Source organism: Apodemus sylvaticus, chromosome 14, assembly GCF_947179515.1.
Source record: "Apodemus sylvaticus chromosome 14, mApoSyl1.1, whole genome shotgun sequence".
Lineage (NCBI taxonomy): Eukaryota > Metazoa > Chordata > Mammalia > Rodentia > Muridae > Apodemus > Apodemus sylvaticus.
This window is the reverse complement of record NC_067485.1, coordinates 15,759,651-15,778,158: the sequence shown is the minus strand read 5'-3', so window position 1 is coordinate 15,778,158 and position 18,508 is coordinate 15,759,651. Positions and strand designations below refer to the sequence as shown.

Sequence of the window (18,508 nt, the reverse complement as noted above, 5' to 3'; positions counted from 1 at the left end):
AACATGGGGCCCACAGATGTGCAGTCCCCAGGGGAAGGTAACACCAGGCCAGAGTTCAGCATTGTCCCAGAGCCAGGCATCAGAGACAAGGGTAGAGGAAGAGGCTAGCACTAGCACTTGAAGCCAAAAGTGTGACCCTGGACCCATCTGCTCAGTGGGTTACAGCAGGGTCCTAGCGGGGAGGGGGGCACCTTTGGCCAGCAGGCAGGAAGCAGGGCAGGTGGCAGCTGATCCTGCTCCCAGCTTTCCATGGGTTCAGGGCTTCTCAAAGCCAGTCCTTGGCACTCAGGAGGCTCGCATGCCCTCCTAACAGCCGCAGTAACAAAAAAACCTTTCGTACAGAGAGACCACCTGATGAGAATCATACAGTGATGCCCAGGTCACACGGCAGCAGGCAGCGTAGTCAGGATTTGGGGACAGCTTACATTCTAAACCTCACTTTTCTATCCTAGATGTAAAATGTGGTATCCACATCTTCCCAAGGCCAGTGGACAAGGAACAAAAGTTCCAGCCAGTAGACCAAGCTCAGTACTTGGGCCTTTCTTTTCTTTTTTCTTTTCTTCCTTCCTTCCTTTCTTTCCTTTTTTTTTCAAGATTTATTTTATGTATAGAGTACGCTGTCACTGTCTTCAGACACACCAGAAGAGGGCATCAGATCTCATTATGGATGGTTGTGAGCCACCATGTGGTTGCTGGGATTTGAACTCAGGACCTCTGGAAGAGCAGTCAGTGCTCTTAACCGCTGAGCCATCTCTCCAGTCCTGCCCAGGCCACTTCTATACACTCCTATATACCTTGTTTTATTTTTTTGCAATGGGGTCTCACTTAGTTCAGGCTGGCCTTGACTTTGCTATATGGCTAAGACTAGCCTTGAACTCCTGATCCTCCCTACATAGCTCTGGCTAGCCTGGAACACACTATGTAGACCAGGCTGGCCTTGAACTCACAAAAATCCACCTGCCTCCGCTTCCCAAGTGCCAGGCTCAAAGGTGTGCACTACCATCATCTGGCTGGAGCTTTTTATGAAAAGTTCAGAGGATGCAAAGCTTGACTTCAAGGGCGGGTTTGGCCATCTATGTGATTCCATGGCTCATGGGAGCCACAGTGCAGAGCTGAGCGCCTATGACTGAGGCCTCTGCAAAGCCTGCGTGATGCACAGGATGGTGTGGCAGGAGCTTTAGAGGATGACCTGTTATTTCTCCTTACAAACAGCAAAATCGTTGTTGAGTCCCACCAGCACAATCTGCATTCTTTCAGGTTCAAGGAACAAAGACATCTTTCCAGGTTAGTGACCTCCCAAGGGCTCCAGTGGCTTGGTACAATCAACTCCTGGCTCCTCCATGCCTCTTCCCAAGCCTCAGATCCCATGGAAGAACGCTATGAGGGTCCAAAGACCCCTCACTTGGGCCAGGAAGACCAGAGGCTGCCAAGCCTCGAGAGACCATCCTAGCCAGTCCTAGCCAGTCCCAGGCACAGAGAAACTACCAAGGGAGACAAACGCCTGGACCTGCCTCCCCCTCCCCCCAGAACATATTACCTTCTTTGATGATAGCAGCAGAGTTAGAACCGGTGCAGAGTCCTGGAAGAGTTGGGTCTCCTCGACAACGTGTACCTCTTTCGAGAGGATGACAGCTTTATGCAGAGCTCCCCGGTCTGCAAGATTAAAACAGGTGAGCATGGAGGCCCTAGAGGGAAATGCCAATGGTGCCGCCCTGGTTACTTTTCAGGGTCAACTCAGTGCGACCTGGAAGGGCCAGGAAAGAGCCTCAACTGAGGAACTGCCTAGATCCATTTGGCCTGCTGAAATGTCTGTGGCGGGCTCTCTGGATTGTTGACTGATGTGGGAAGACCTAACCCACTGCAGAAGGCACCATCCCCTGGACAATACTAAGCGAAGAAAGCTAGCTAGCTAGGGATAGGCAACCCAGCAAGCAGGCAGCACGGTTACATTCATTCCTCCCTGCTCTTGACTATAAATATGATATGCTAGCTGCTTAAGTTCCCGCCCTGACTTCCTCAAAATGACAGATGATACCCTGCAACATAAGCCAAATAAACCCTCTTCCCCTAGGTTGCTTCTGCCAGGGTGTTTTAGCACAGCAACAGAAATGACACTAGGAGAGGCTCCACTCACACCTGTGGATGCTTAAGTCATTCCCTCAATGGGGTTCTTAGAAGAGGACACCTCTGTCCCAACGACCTTCACCAACAAGGTCACACCCTGACACCCGAGTCACATTCTGTGTAAGGTGTCTGTTGGATTCCACTAGTCCTCCAGGAGACATTAGGGGCCCAGACAGGCTAGTGAGGGAAAAATGTTCAAGTCATCTGGGAAGTTCTAAGGGCATCCCCTGGGCTCTAGTAGCTGCCATGTTCCCACTCCCCATCCCCACCCCAGAAGACTTGTCCAAGAGAGAGTTGTGCCTCCGAAGGTAGATCCAGGCAGGACTGAACCTGGCTCCTAGAAAGGGGTGGAGCCTCCCACTACCAATTACCAGGCCACTCCCACTGGTCCAATGACAACAGGGACTATTTAACTCCACTCTAGCCCAGGTACAGGTTGGGACTTGCACTAGTAAGCAGCGCCTCGGGTGCCTGATAGTCACAGAGACTCAGAATCCCAGGTGCTGTGATGCTTCAGAAATCCTCTTCTGCTGTCACAAACCTTCTTCCTGGTATCTGGAGATACCAGATCTACCCATAATGACTAAAGTGAATTTCTCAATCTTACCAAGGAACCCACCTGTGCTGATAAACATGACGTCGTAGAAGGTCCCATCCAGGGCCTGGGTCCTGTCTACCACTATCTGGGTATAGTTTACATCCTTCTTGATCAGCTTTGGCCTGTTGTCTATCGGGGTCACTGAGTCGTCCATCAAAGGGTGGTCTTTTACAAACTGCAGTGTTTTATCTGGGAGATTCAAGGAGCTGGTGTAGTTGGCTGCCCGGGCCTCACTGTCGATACACTGTGGGGTAAAGGCACCATGGTCATATGCCCACTCAGCTTCAACAGAGCACAGAAGAGAAACACTAGAGGGCCACAGTCACACTTCTCCAAAGAGTAACAGAGGCCAAGGGGTCCCCCAATAAACCAAGAGCTGTGCTTTTAAAATCACAGGACATAACTGTCTTAGGATCAGTAGAGGAATTAGTAGTCAATGATAAACCTTAGCAAACTTCTCAAATTAAAAAGCATTCATTTCACAGCTTTTCTATGAGAAGAAAGTATGCCAAAGAAAGCTCATTAAATACACACAGAGAGAGAGAGAGAGAGAGAGAGAGAGAGAGGGGGGGGGGGGAGGAGAGAAAGCCAGATTCTATGTAGCACAAAAGAAAAAAAAGTTGGAAAGATTTTTTTTTTTTGTCCCAGCTCCCTAGCCATGTTTTATTGAACACAGCATGCACATGAAAATAACCAGGTGTCAAGGCCACACACCCACAGAGAAGTCTGTCCTGGGAGAGCTTCAGGAGCCAGATAGGGCGCTATTCAAAAGCCCTTCCACGCCCATAGACCACGTGGCAACAATGTGCAGGCAACCCTAGAATTTTCTTTACTAATTTACTGTATTTAGGAGGAAAGAATATGATTCCTGTTATCTAGTAGACAGGCTGCCTCAGGAGACAGCCTAGGCTACGCCGACAAACAGGTTTTCAGGAAACGGAAAATGGTGCAAGCCTGCCATTGTGCAATGCCTATTTCTCAAAAGAGCCCAGTGGTACGCTCTCTCGTCTGGGCATCGTGTAGTGAGACCTGTTACCCAACACAGGAGAGATCAGAAAAGAATAGCTTCACTATTCACCCCAGGCCTGGCAGCCACTCAGCCTAGCGCCCAGATCCCTGATGCCTTGCAACCTTGCTGCCGGGAGGCTCTGGGATCTGTGTGGCCTCATGCTCGGGGCCTTGAGATCCAAAAGGAAGATGAGTCCTTTCTGTTGCTTACCGCTCCAGGCCGGGGAGTGGGCACTGGGCCATTGTAGCGCACCCACTTGGTGTGAGACTGCTCCACTGTGGCACTCTGCATGTACTTTCCACGGGAGAAGACGGCCTCCACCGTGGCCAGTGTGTAGGCACAGACCGCTGACAGACCCACATTGTTCCTGTGGAGGGGAATCCGTGAGAGTGTCAGGAGGGCAGGGGGTCATCGGAGTGAGCAGGCCCCGACTGCCCAAGGGAGCTAACTCACAGCTGTGGGGTGAAGACCGCATAGAACACAGGCTCCTTGAGGCCCGGGGCCCTCAGCACAAACACATCCTGAAGTATGTTGAAGACCAGGCCGCTGTCCGGCCTGGAGCAGATCAGTCTGGCCTTTAGGAAGGAGGTCCACTTTTTTTGCAAAGTCCGCAGGCCGCCCTGGTCACCCTGGAATTCCAGAGACAGACAGCACATGGCAGAGGCAGCCCAGATGGCCAATCCCAGGAGCAGGTGTCTCTATGTCCCCAGCCACCAGCCCAGCCCAAGACTGCTGCAGACAAGTTATATAACCAAAGCAATGCTTCCACGAGGGCCAGGATCACAGACTTCTTAAAGAGCCAAGCACATTCAATGACAACAAACAACCACATCTGTGTCACCCTAGTGTGCCACTGGCCTCGGCTCCTGCAGCCTTCCCAGCTGTGACCCAGGAAGGAGCACACAGGAGTTAGGCAAAGCGATGAGTGGCCTCCTTCCCACCACAGACCCTGGCCCCACAGACCATCCTGAGGGAAATGCATGAGCGTCCACTAAGAGCTCCTTCCGTGCCCTCTCTGCCTGCTCAACTCCAGACAAAGCTCTAGGGCCCACTCATCATTTTCAGGAAGCCGACAACTGAGACAACAGGCACGGTTACGGAACTGCACGTGACTCTGGGCTGGAGAGAAATAAGTCGGCTACCATAGGAGTAGTTTTGTTTTCTGTGATTTCAGTTACCCGCGATTAGTCACACACTGAAAATATCACAAGTGCTCACTCTCTTTTTTCCTTTGAGTTTCTTTCCTTTTGTGCGCGCGCATACACATGTGCGTGGTGCACCTATATGTGTGTTCATGTCTGGGTGCATTTGGAGGCCAGAAGTTGATGTCAGGAATCATCTACCTTATTCTTCAAGGAAGGTCTCATAATCAAACTCCGAGCTTGCCAATGAGGACAGTCCCACTAGCGGCCTTGCTCCAGTGAGCCCCTATCTCCACTTTCCTAAGCCTGAATTTCAGGGGGTCCACTCAGCATCGACAGGCTCTGGATATCTGAACTCTGGTCCTTTTGCTTTTGTGGCAAACATTTTAATCACTAGACCATCTTCCCAATCCTACTTTGGGTGTCAAGAGCAACCATTCACACACCTCTGTAACTTTTTTTTTTTTAAGATTTATTTTTTTATGTGAGTACACTGTCACTCTCTTCAGACACACACCAGAAGAGGGCATTGGATTCCATTACAGGTGGTTGTGAGCCACCACGTGGTTGCTGGGAACTGAACTCAGGACCTCCGGAAGAGCAGTCAGTGCTCTTTTTTTTTTTTTTCCCTGAGACAGGGTTTCTCTGTGTAGCCCTGGCTGTCCTCACTCTGTAGACCAGGCTGTCCTTGAACTCAGAAATCCGCCTGCTCCTGCCTCCCAAGTGCTGGGATTAAAGGTGTGCGCCACCACCACATGACAGCAGTCAGTGCTCTTAACCCCTGAGCCATCTCTCCAATCCACCTCTGTAACCTTTATCACTAGTCATTGTTCAGTCTCTTACTGTGCCATCAATTGTACATTAACCTCTACCGCAGGGGTCTCTTCTCATAGGATATGGCTGTGATTCCAGAGAAAGGAATCTTGCATTGGGGAGCGTCCGTGCCAGGACTGTGGGTGGGAATGGGGGAGACAGCACCCACCTTGCACACCCTGGCAACTCGCGGGATCATCAACTTGAAAACGAACTCGTATTCCACGGACACCTCCGTAAAGAAGAAGTAGACCTTGTCATCTTCACCCTCAGTACCCTCTGGGCTTTTTTGGATCACGTCAGCAAAGACAAAGCTGGGCTCTGTGGAGTGACATGGCAGGATCATTTCTGTCTACCGAGCCACCATGCCACCTCCTACCAGCTCCCCAGGGTGTCCCAGGCTGGCAAGGGCAGCCTTAGAGCCCGGACACTTCCCTTCTAGGACAGCTACAGTGTGCATGTCACACTTGTAAACTCCAGACCCGGAGGATGCCCGCCACCCTCCTCGGCTTCACCAAGGTAGCCACAGAGGAAGCCAGGTGAGGCCTCCCTGCTGGTGGGTGGTCTGGAAAGCCAGAGTATCTGCTGATTTAAACAAGGGGCAAATCAGCCAGCCTCAGCCACTGGAAGGATTCCAAGACTCTGACTCCTGGGGAGACCCAAGGAGAAATTAGCTGTTTTATCTCTCAGACTCCAGGGTCTGACTCCAGATCAAGGGGCTTCGAAAAAGCCCAGCATCGCTGGCCAGCATCCCCACGAAAAGACACCCACAAAGGGTCCCCATCATCCATACCCTAAAGTCAGACGGAAGATATGCTTGCTTGGCAGCAAGGACACATTTCAACACCACCTGGCCGGACCCCAGAGGCGCCACATCTAAGATGGCACCCCAAACTCAGTGTCTACATTCTCAGCTTCCCATCAGAGCTTCGTTTTATTAATGTCTCCTAAACTGTTTTTTTTGGGGGGGGGCGGGGTTAGAGTGGGGTGAGCTGGGCTGGGGTATGACAGAAGCAGGATTTGAACAACACTGTTAGCAGTGAACATGATAGCTACTCTGGTGTGGGCCTTGAGTGGTTCCAAAGAGTTCCCACTGTCTAGGATCTGACACGAGCCCCGGTCCCCCATGGTCTGGGGACAGCCAGAGGAACGAAAAGACGGTAGACCCACGAGGCTGGCAGCGCACACTTCTTACCGTTCAGCCACGGGATGGCATACTCCGTCCTCAAAGGACTGTGGGAAGAGTTTCGAGAGATGATGGGCTCGCTGCCTAAGAAATTATACGATGTCCCAGAGTAGAGCTCACCCCCTGTAGTGGTGGAAAGGGAGTCAAGAAGAAGATCCAGTCAGGGCTTCTGCCTCTGCTAGAGTTAACACAAGTTCTAACGTTAGCCCAGGCTGGCCTATAAGCAAGCCTTATGGTTCCACCTCTGCCAGGTTATCACGCCCATACCAGGCTACCATAATTTATTTATCCCCTCATTAATTCCTTGTAGATGGGGGTGGGGTGGGGCGGGGCTCCTCGTCTTCTGTGACAGGTATTTCTGCTTCCTACACTTGCATCTTTCATCAGAGAAATCACAGTCACCAAATTTAGCTGTGTTTTTTCCAGGTTAAAGGGCAATAGCTAATCACAAATGAGAATTTCCCACAGTCAGTATAGCAATGACAAATAGACACTCCTCAGCATTTGACACCTTGGAAAGCCATCCTAAGTAAAAAGCACTGTGAGTCAAAAAAGTTGTGCAGGCACCTACACTGCCAGGCAGCATAGTCTAGCCTCACCTACTTTAATACACTCAGAACCCATACTTTAGTCTACGACGACGCCTGTTTTGCAATATAGTATTGAATATCTCAAAATTCACCGGATGTTGCACACTGACAGTGAAGTTCGAACCTTCACACTGGCTGAGCGATCCCAATGTGAACTCGATGTAAGATGGTGTGTGCCCCCTAACCTCGGACATGCAGGCCCACAGCAGGAGGCATGCAGTCACGGGAGCACCCGGGTGGTGTACACAAAAGCTGGCAGACAGAAGCATGTACTGCTGCAGCGGGGCGGGAGTGTCCTCTGAATGAGACCCTCAAAAGCTCTTCCTGAGGAGTCCGTGCCATGGGCCGCTCACCTTCTCTGAAGGGAGCAAGTGCCAAGATGAAGGCAAGGAAGGCAGGACTGAGGCGGGAAGGGCTAAGCGTCCCAGGCGGCAGCCTCACACACCACCATAAACTCAGAGAGTGAAGTACCCTCACACACACGACTCACCAACCATGACTGACGTGTAGCTGTGGGCAGGGTCGAAGGGGCATCTTCCTTTGCCGTCTTCACTTTTCCCCAGAAACTTGAAGGATGTCAAGTTCTAAAACAGAACCAAAAGAAAACCTCTGACCTCTCAGTACTCAGGACCTGTCCCTGCACCAGTTAAAGGTACAGATCCCTTCATTTCAGAAGACCAGAGTGGGGCCTGACCCGTGTGGGTCCCACCCTGGGATCGTTGACACCTGAAGTACATCTCATGTGACAGAGTCTGGGATATGCAGGACTGGCATCTCAGTTGCTTAACCACACTACTCACAAAATAGGCAACACAAACCAAACAAAAACAAACCACAGAACCCCAACTCCCATTCATCCACCACCAGCATCTCCCGGAGGAACCATTCTGACTAATGAAGCAAGCTCACTACAGCATAGGCCATGCCGGCATCAGGCTGGGCCTGGCTCGCAGCTGTCCCGTGCTGTATAAAACAGTGGCCTCCAGGCTGGGCCTTGCCTTGGGAGATTCCGTTTTATAAGCAGCTTTTGATTCCACTTTGAGGAAAAGGATGAGTAGGCCCCGGATGGCCTTGCAAACCATCCGCTATGCACCATCCACCCAAAACAGGTGGATAAACCATTTATTCCTGAGAACAGAAAGGGGAGCCACCCTATAAATTCATCCAAGTTGAGAGTTTCGGGGCACACGGTTATATTAAAAATGCCTGGGAAACCAGGCCCAAGAATTAACAGACCTAGGTGTAACTTCCTCACCTGGTCCCCTTAAAGCAATAGACACCTAACACTGATGGACAGCCCCACATGAAGCTATCGGCTGATCCCTGTTTGTACACCAGGGATAGCCTTCTGCCTTGGAAGGCTCTAGCTTCCAGCTTCTCTAGCACATGACTGCAGCAGTTCCCTCCCAGCACTGGTCTGGTTTCAGATCAATGCCGCCTCTCTGAGCCCAGGTCTGACACCGCAAGCATCTGTAACCTGTATTCATTCTATAACCATATACATGGAATACACCTTTATTTGCTCTGTGCTGTGTGTCAGGACAGTTAACATTACTAAGATTCAGATAGAACAGGGAATGGTGGCACACACCTTAAATCTCAGCACTTGGGAGGCAGAGGCAGGGAGATGGCTGAGCGTGAGGCTAGCCTGGTCTATAAAGCAAGTTCCAGGACAGCCAGGGCTAGACAGAGAAATCTTGTATCAATGATTTGATTTCATTCCAAATCAAAGATCGGAATGAAAGGATCTGCACTTGCCTCAGCCAGATAGATCACCAAGGGAGACAGGAATAAGTCATAACCTGATGTTACTAAAACCGCTAAACCTTGTGAATTTATTGTTATTGAATAAATTCTGGCACAGGGGTGGGGGAGGACACAACAAACAGGTTCGGTGTCCATGTTTCTGGAACAGTGTGCGTGTGTGATGGTCAGCAGGTACCACAATCTTGGGATAACCTCTTTCCACCTGACAAGGAAATTTCACGTGTCTTAGCTTTCTACTGTTATGGTAAATGCCATGACCAATGTTGTGATAAACACCAAGACCAAAAGCGACTTGCAGAGGAAAGGGTTAACTCTAGCTCACAGTTTACAGTCCACCAATCAGGGAAGCCAGGCCAGGAACTCAAGGCAGTGGTCTAGAGCCAGGAACTGAAGCAGAGGTCCCTGAGGAGTGCTGCTTGCTGGGTTCGGTCCTCAGGAGCCTACTTTCTTATACACAGTGCTGGCTCCTGCCACATCAACCACTAATAGGAAATGCCCTAGAGGCTTGCCTACGCCTATCTTATAGAGGTATTCTTCTCTCAACTGTGGCTCCCTCTTCCGCAGAGAGGTCCAGCTTCTGTCAAGCTGACAAAAATAAAACGTACAAGAAACCGACACCATACAAGGAGAAACAGATTCACCCAAATGTTTATACATAATGAATCAGAACGTTCTCATGTGGGGAAAAATGAGACACAGTTCAGCAGCAAGTGACAAACCATCGGGGAAATGCCCACAAAACGATGGTGAATAATTTCCACTTCTGGATATACCAGTGGCGTTCAGCCACATATAGAAGAATACAGCGGATGCAAGCCTTTAAAGGGACAGGAGCCACCTCCAGGACAGCCGATTAGAGCCCCGGGATTGCTGAGACAATCCAAGCAGGCCGTCACTCCACACTTCGCATACTTGAGAGGCCAGGGAGCAGGGCTGCCCACCACAGTCAGGAGCTAACAGCTCTGCCAGAGACTGCTGGCTGGAAGCCACAGGCCAGCAAGTGCACAGAGCCTCACAGTGTCTGCAATGACCAACAGGCCAGTTAAAACAATAAAGGTCACCAGTCAGGCTAGGAAGTGTGAACTGGGGTGGCAGCGTGGCCCACTTGATAAGACCCATCTGTCCACACTGCCCAGGGCTGCCCGCTGGCTATGGGGGCTGCACCCTGCTCTAAGCTACGGGGAGGAGGGACGGAGGGTACTGGCAGTCACTGTGTTTCCTTAGCTGCAAGGATGAAGTCAATTGTGCAGGAAAATGCCCCCATTCTAGGGAGAGATGTTTGTAAAGGCCTATGGGAACCACGGGCCGCACTTATCAAGTATATACTTACACACACACACTCACAAACACACACACCTGGACACACACAAATGAGTCCTTCCTTCTCTGCTTGCTTTCCTTGTTTTCTACTTACGATGCTTCCCCCAAAGCACTCGCATGCATGCACGCGCGCGCGCGCACACACACACACACACACACACACACACACACACTAGCAATTTTGATTGCACCCAGAACGTTAGTTTAGCCAGGTAAACCTGTGCAGTGGGCTCCCTCCCCACATCTCTCTCTATATATTCAGTTTCTTAATTCTCTCTTGACTCTTTTTTCTTTTGATCTATATCTTGTAACAACCTAGGCTGATCTCACACTCAGGAGCCTTCCCAAAGTGCTGGGGATTCCTGGTAGCCTCACTATACCTAGCTGCCTCAGTGAATTCCTAATGAATCTGCTCTGTTTAGTTATATCCCCAACTCAGGGGTGTGTGTTCGCATGCACACGCATGCACACACGCATGATAGCTTGTGTGTATGGTGTCTAGGCATGTGGTGAGTGTATGTGTGCTGGGGTTCAAAAACCCAACATCTCTTGCAATCTATGCAAGCCTCTGTGATGGTGTATATATGTTCAGCCCAGGGAGTGGCATTATTTTTAGAGGTGACCCTGTTGGAGTAGGTGTGTCACTGTGCGTGTGGGCTTTAAGACCCTCATCCTAGCTGCCTGGAAGTCAGTATTCTGCTAGCAGCCTTCAGATGAAGATGTAGAACTCTCAGCTCCTCCTGCATCATGCCTGCCTGGATGCTGCCATGTTTCTGCCTTGATGATACTGGACTGAACTTCTGAACCTGTAAGCCAATCCCAATTAAATGTTGTTCTTATAAGAGTCGCCTTGGTTATGGTGTCTGTTCACAGCAGTAAAATCCTAACTAAGACACCTCTAACTGAACTATAACCAGAAACAAGCTTTAAGCTTCAGCTGGCTGAGGGTTTAGGTGATTGAGGCTCTTCATTTCAGGAGTCTCCCCGACCCGGGGTTCCAGTCATCTACAGCAGGCTGCAGCAGAGCAATGAACTACTCTCCTGCCTCTGTGCCTTGCCCTGCCCTGCCCGGCATTGCTCACCCAATGCTCAGTGGACCAACACGGCACAGGCTACCTTTCCTTAAACACTGAGCCCCGTGGTCATCAGATATATAACATAAGGCTTGGGAGAGCCAAGGTTTTGGCATTTGGTGGAAAATTTGGATCTATGCCCAGAAGAGAAGAGAGGAAACCCATATATTAGGTTTCGTATTTGTTATGGTTTATGTATAAATGTTACCCATGGGCTTGTGAGTTTGTCTCCAGGTAGAAGTTGCAGAAGTGAGACCTACTGAGAAAGCAGGATGCACCCAGGTGTTTATGGTGAGCTCTATTTCTTGTCCCCATGCTGCCTTCTGCTTTGCTGAGGTGCTTTCGCTTAAGCTTGCCTTTAGCAAGAATCTGGTCACAGCAAGGGCCAAGTAAATGACTTGTAATATACACTGTATTGGTAAGCTTTCTTGTGCTGTTTGAGCTCACAGAGAAAACGGCTCTGGCAGCAGGGTTGCCCGCCCCCATTTCAGACTCAAGCATGTTTTCACAGTGTCCTCCAAGGTCCTTGACTCTGTGACAGAGAGAACAGCAAACAACCCCAGAGTACAAACACCGTGTCCTTGAACGCAGCTGGGGGGGGGGGGTGAATCATCTACAAAAGAGCTTACTGTTATTTATCTCACAATAGAAAAGTGTCTACAGCGGTGGGGGTGGGGTGGGGTGGGGTGGGGCTGGGGGTGGAGAGGGTAGAAGGGGAAAGGTCAGTCATGGAAGCTCAGCTTCGGAGAGATGGTTCCGCTGACCGCCTTAACGTCCCCAGTCAGTTCCTGACGGATGCTTGATGCTCCTGAAGCGATGGTATCTCTCTGCGGCTGTTTGTCCTTTTATATAAAAGCCTCACACAAGCGGACGTTCTGCTCTGACCGTGCTCTGCTGGGAACCCCAACCAGCTCCCTTAGTGAGACTTCCTTGATTTCTGCTGGATGTTTTGAGCAGTCAATTTGGTGTTTTGGTATCTATCTATCGCTTGATGTTTTTTGAAAGAATGACTACTGCAGATTATCCTATGGACCTGACAGAACACTGGTCAGGAGGGACCGGACTACTGTTGCCGTAAGAAGTCCGACTGAACAGTTCTTAGTCCTTACGGTTTGCAGAAAGAATAGGAGAGGCTGGCTCTGCTTTAGTCACTAGCCAGGCTGATACACGAGCACGTTATGCAGGGATATGCTGTGGTCTTACCAGGTGGTCACAGACGGGCTGGAACGCATTGGTCCCACACACATAGAGGGTGGAGTCGCTGAGCGGCTGCAGCACTCGGATGTAGTTAAGACACTCCGTCTGCAAGGGAAACACACACACACCATTCAACAGGCTCCCACTTGCGGGACCCTCACAGGGTACAGGCCAGTCATCCGCTCCCTGTCCTCTCCTCTGCCCAGGCTGCTCTATGCCCATAGAGAGGGCCCACTACACCACAATCCAGGCTCAGCAACATGAACTTTATCTCAGTGGTCCACAGGCAGGGCAGGTGCCAGGCATGACTTTAGCTCTGTCCTTAATAGATGGCCAGCCTGTATCTGGTGACCAAACATAGCCAAGACCAAACCAGAGTTGACCTCAAATTGTACTGGGGAGCCCACCACAGATGGCAGTGTATTTTCCCTTGCCGGACACACACTGTTCATTTTTGGCACCCAAATCGCCAAAACAGACATTGTACAGGCTCCTTCTGCCTTCCTGAGGACCCACCCTATATTTCTGCCACCAGCATGGAACTGGAAATAGTGACCAGCAGGGCCTGAGAGAGAGGCTGGACCCAAGGGTGCAGCCAGCTGAGCATCCCTGAGGGACCAGTGGGAAAACAAAGACGGCCATTTAGAACCCGTGTGCTATTTCAGGAGAACAGTGCTTAGAGCGAATTGGCTATAGCCTGACATTATCTCAAACTGGGAAAGGGTTTTTTGTTGTTGTTGCTGTTGATTTTTTTTTTCAAATGGGCGGAGCATCATTCACAGGAGTCAAGGTCACTGTGGGTCCCCAAATGCAGCAGTGCAAGGCATCAGCTCACTCAGCTACACAGACTGCCAGCAGCAGTGAGTCCATCGTAATACCTGCCTGCCTCAGGTCCTGAGTTAATACAGTTAGAGGCTAGTAAGGTGATGAAAGTGTTCAGTTAGTGTTCAGCCAAGAATGTTTAACTTTAAAAAAAAAATTGTGAGTGGTTGTTTTAATATGTTTTTGAAATCAGCTAAAAACTGATAAACGTTGCTATTGCAGAGCCATCGTGACCACTATTGGGGACAACCTAGCTCTTGTGGTCTAAAAGTCACATTTGTGGGGCACCAGGTAGGCACAGGAGGGTACCCAGAGCTCCTGAGAAAAGGAATACAAGGCTCAGTGTCCTTGAGTGGGCACACTGATATATAGAAACAGACAGGACTGGAGAAATGGCTGAGCGGTTAAGAGCACTGACTGTCCTGAGTTCAAATCCCAGCAACCACATGGTGGCTCACAACCATCTGTAACAAGATCTGACTCCCTCTTCTGGGGTGTCTGAAGACAGCTACAGTGTACTCACATATAATAAACAAACAAACAAACAAACAAATCTCTAAAGCAAACAAACAAAAAACCCAAAACCAAACAACAACAAAAAATCCCATCAAATCCCTGAAACCTCTTAGGCCTCAGCTGGTGTATATGTCGAGAAGCCCAGAAACACACAGGGGAGGCCAATTTTGCACCAGGTACTAGCGAGCAGCAGAAACTACATCGGGCACTCACAATGCCAGGCCATCTGAACAAACTTCCCCGGTGCAGAGGATACAGGGCATCACCTGAGAACATCAATCCTGATGCCAGGGGCAGGAAGGTGCCACACTTGCGCGCCTGAGCCCACCAGAATCACATGACGCCAGGTAGGCACGTAGAAAGAAGTCCTGGTACTGGAAAGGAGCCAAATAGCTGCAAAATGTGTGCATGGGCTCTTTGTGCCTGCGGTCCATTACCTGCTTTGATTTCCCCTTCTCTGCGCACTTGGATTTTTTGTCTTCAGAGACCTTCCAGTATACCTGTGAGGGAGGAACATGTCAGAGCCAGTTCACTGCAGCACATCCCCCCTCCCAGGAAAGGAACTGCTGGATAAAACAGATACCAACAGAAGGCACACTATAGCTCAGAGCACGGCCCGGCAGCCAGAATAAAGCCAGATGGGGAAGAGGTTCAGGGAGCAGGTGGGGTCTGAGACCCCAGAGCCATCCTAGGGCTTCCTCATGTTCTGGGACCATCGTCCCCAAAACAGCAGGGATAGCATAGCCCTGGGCTTGTGACAAAGCAGCAGAGGGCTGGGCAGACGGATGGCCCAGCGGGTGCTTGCCAGTGAGCATGGGGACCTGAATCCGACCCCCAGAATTCATGTGAAAAGGCCAAGCACTGGGCACTGGGGACACAGAGACGGGAGGGTTCCTGCGGCTTGGCTGACTGCCAGCCTACTTGGCACCCAAGGTTGTCATCCTAGGACCCAGCCCCACATAATAAAAGTATAGCCAGTTAAATTCTATTCAAAGCTGGGGGCTTTTGTCTGTTCTTTTTTTAAATCAGCCTTAATGCTTTCTACTACATTTTTATTATGTGTAGATGTGAACGTGTGATGGTGTGTAAGTGGAGGTATGAGGACAACTTGTGGGAGTTCTCTTTCTACACTGTGTGTGTGTGTGTGTGTGTGTGTGTGTGTGTTTGTGTTGGGGGCGGGGATTGAACTCAGATCATCAGGTGCCCTTACCTGCTGAGCCATCTCTTCAGACCCTTCTCACCTATTTTTTCTCCTTTGAGAGTTTGGCACATGCATAGGATGACTTTCGGATGTTTTCAGCCTCCGTTACTCTCTCCTCTTTTTAAAGATAAGCAGATAGAGTACTACTTAACACGGGTCAGACATAGAAACAGCCTAGCTGGGCTGGAGAGATGGCTCAGCAGTTAAGAGCACTATTGATTGCTCTTCTGAAGGTCCTGAGTTCAAATCCCAGCAACCACATGGTGGCTCACAACCATCCATAATGAGATCTGATGCCCCCTTCTGGGGTGTCTTAAGACAGCTACAGTGTACTTAATTACATATAATAAGTAAATAAATCTTTAAAGAAAGAAAGAAAGAAAGAAAGAAAGAAAGAAAGAAAGAAAGAAAGAAAGAAAGAAAGAAAAGAAAAGAAAAGAAAAGAAAAAAAAGAAAACAGCCTAGCTGAGCTTCCTAGAGGAGTCCTAAGCCAGACGTTGGCAGACTGGGGACTAGGAGGCAGTGAAGGCAGCCCATCTTCTGGGGCAGGCTAGGAAGCCACAGGACCTACCTCATGTTGCTTCTCAGAGATGTCCAGCGCATTCACTGCAAAGACAGCTTCCCGGGCGCCCACATATAGCGTGTCTTTGTCTTCGCTCATCAGCAAGGCCGAGTAGTTAAAGATGCCTGGCTCATGAAACTGCAGCAGACCTACCTCTGTGGCAGCAGAGGGGGAAGGAAGAGCCCAGGAGTCACTGCCTGCGTGCACCCTGTCCCACCTCACTGTCGGAACCAGACTTGTCTCAAGGACCGACTGTGTCACGCTGCTCCAGCATGGAGCAGAACTCAGGACCCCCAGGTAACCTCAATGCATCCACCAGGTACAAGAGAGGAGCTGGCGCATGGCGGGACCCCAGGCTGGCACGTGCCCCTAGCTATACCCCTCATCTCCTTTTCTGTCTTCCCAGTCTTGTTGAGTTCCAAACCCCTCATGCTGGGGGTTTCCAGCACATCACAGACTCTTGGTGTGGTGGTTTGAATATGCACGGCCCAGGGAGTGGCACTATTAGGAGGTGTGTCCTTGCTGGAAGAAGTATCACTGTGGGAGTGGGCTTTGAGCAGGCTTCCTAGCTCCCTGGAACTCAGTCTTGTTTGCCTTCAGATGAAGATGTGGAACTCTCAGCTTCTCCCGCACCATGCCTGCCTGGATGCTGCCATGTTCCTGCCTTGATGATAATGGACTGAACCTCTGAACCTGTAAGCCAGCCCTGATTAAATGTTATAAGAGCTGCCTTGGCCATGGTGTCTCTTTCACAACAGTGGAAACCTTGACTAAGACACCTGGCTTACCTTCTGCCTCTTTAATGTGTCTTTAGGTTTAGAAAAATGTAATGACTGAGAACTTTCTCACTCAGGAAATAAATGCCTTACTTTGAAACCCTCAACACCAAAAATTCAGTACTAGGGCTGAGACGCTCACTGGTAGAACATCTGCCTAGCATGTGCAGGGTTTATGTTCTTTCCCTGGTGCTCCCTTTTAAAAAAAAAAAAAAAAAGTCAAGATAGGGGGTGGGGTAGATCTCTCTCCAAAACAATTTCCAGTCATTACCAATGATGTCCAGAGACAAGTGACACTTCTTTGCAGCTGCACCAGTTTAAGAACATGTAACACAGGCAGGACATATACAATGCTGGTTTTCTTAGACAGGGTCTCTCTATGTGGCCTAGGCTGGCCCAGAACTCACAGTCCTCCCTCCCGCCCCCACTTTCTGAGTGTGGGGTTGTTCCCGCTGTGATGCTGAGTTCAGCTTTATGCGCGGGCCTCGGTGGGTTCTGAACTTGCCGGCGAGCAAGCACCCCGAGTGTCGGTGGCTTCAGAGCTGGGCTTTCTTGCTGCACTTTGCTTACTGCCTCTGTCTTCACACTGTTCCCTCCCGGGAATGTAGGACAGCCAGCATGTCCCCATCCTGGAGGCTGACCTGGAGACCTCTCTGAGGCTGAGCTAATCTCGGCAGGGCAGCTCAAGCGCCTGGCATGAAGTCGGCATTAGGAAAGCTGTGAGCCGCCGAGATCACGTATATACACCGTCTAACTAAAGCTTGGCACCTGCCGTGGGGCCTGAAGCAGCCATTGGGGCCTCCTGCTTACACAGCATCTTTTGGACATCTCAGTAGCTTAAGCCTGGCCTGACAGGCCCCAGGCTCTCTAGAACCGCTGGCACCCATGGCTTTCACACTCACCTCCATGTTCCCAGGTGATCCGAGGCACAGGCGCAAATGCCACCGCGGTCACTACCACCAGGGCCAAGAACAGCCCCCTCACCGGGCCACACATCCTCACGGGCAGGGCCGCTGAGGCCATCAATAACAGGCACACATGGATGGCAGTGGGCTGCTGTGGTGGGGCCGCAGGGACCTCTCAGAGCCCCAGAGCTGGGGCCAGCAGCACAGACTGGAGCCCATAAGCAGTGGGGTTCCTGAGTCCCCACATGTCAGGTTAGCGATGGCCACCTTCACAACGTCATGCCAAAGGCCACCGGTGTTCCCTTCCGACCTGCAAAAGAAGGAGAGGACAAGACTGCAGGTCACAGCAGCTCCAGATGGTTCTCGGTCCCCTCCATCCCTTCCTACCGCCTATCCTGTCTGAACCTGTCTGCTGAGGGACATGGAAGGCATCCAGGATTTGTGGGGCGGCCAGACAGACAGATCTTGCAGAGAGAAGACAACAAGGCTAACATGCCAAGATGGACGGACCCACCAAGGTGGAAATAACTAGCTAGAGGGACGGCCATGTGCTTGGCGACAAGCCACAAATGAAAGGAACCATAAGGGTCCCAGTTTCCCTGGAGGGCTCACTTCCCAATTTCTGACATGCTAACCCAGGAATATTACCAGACATCAGAGGGTTGCGGTTACAGGGTGGGCGCATGCCTGAGAATACATATAAGAGTGCACATGCATGGGGAGACACACCAAGTGCATGTAGCCATATACAAATGTACCCAAAAATGCATGCATATGCTCACATACACACATACATACATGCATACAGTATGTAAGCGCACACTAACCCTCATACCCATGAAAACACGCCCTCAGGGCCTTGCTTTGCAGGAGTAGCTGGCCAACAAAGGGCACATGGAGCCCAGGA

The 18,508-nt window shown here is 50.6% G+C and overlaps 1 protein-coding gene across 5 annotated transcripts in view; it reads right to left on the bottom strand.

Annotated features, from left to right (window-relative positions):
- The window catches only part of Sema4d (semaphorin 4D), a 93,545-nt gene that overhangs the window by 5,502 nt on the left and 69,535 nt on the right, over positions 1-18,508 (bottom strand). For all 5 annotated transcript variants that reach the window (XM_052157152.1, XM_052157155.1, XM_052157154.1 and 2 more), the window contains 11 exons: positions 17,599-17,911; positions 15,930-16,075; positions 14,595-14,657; positions 12,826-12,924; positions 7,953-8,046; positions 6,882-6,995; positions 5,856-6,007; positions 4,185-4,360; positions 3,942-4,098; positions 2,744-2,966; positions 1,538-1,653 (listed from right to left, as the gene is read on the bottom strand). In XM_052157152.1, coding sequence (XP_052013112.1) covers positions 1,538-1,653; positions 2,744-2,966; positions 3,942-4,098; positions 4,185-4,360; positions 5,856-6,007; positions 6,882-6,995; positions 7,953-8,046; positions 12,826-12,924; positions 14,595-14,657; positions 15,930-16,075; positions 17,599-17,719 — 1,461 coding nt within the window. In that variant the 5' untranslated portion in view covers positions 17,720-17,911. The remainder of the gene's footprint in view (positions 1-1,537; positions 1,654-2,743; positions 2,967-3,941; positions 4,099-4,184; positions 4,361-5,855; positions 6,008-6,881; positions 6,996-7,952; positions 8,047-12,825; positions 12,925-14,594; positions 14,658-15,929; positions 16,076-17,598; positions 17,912-18,508) is intronic.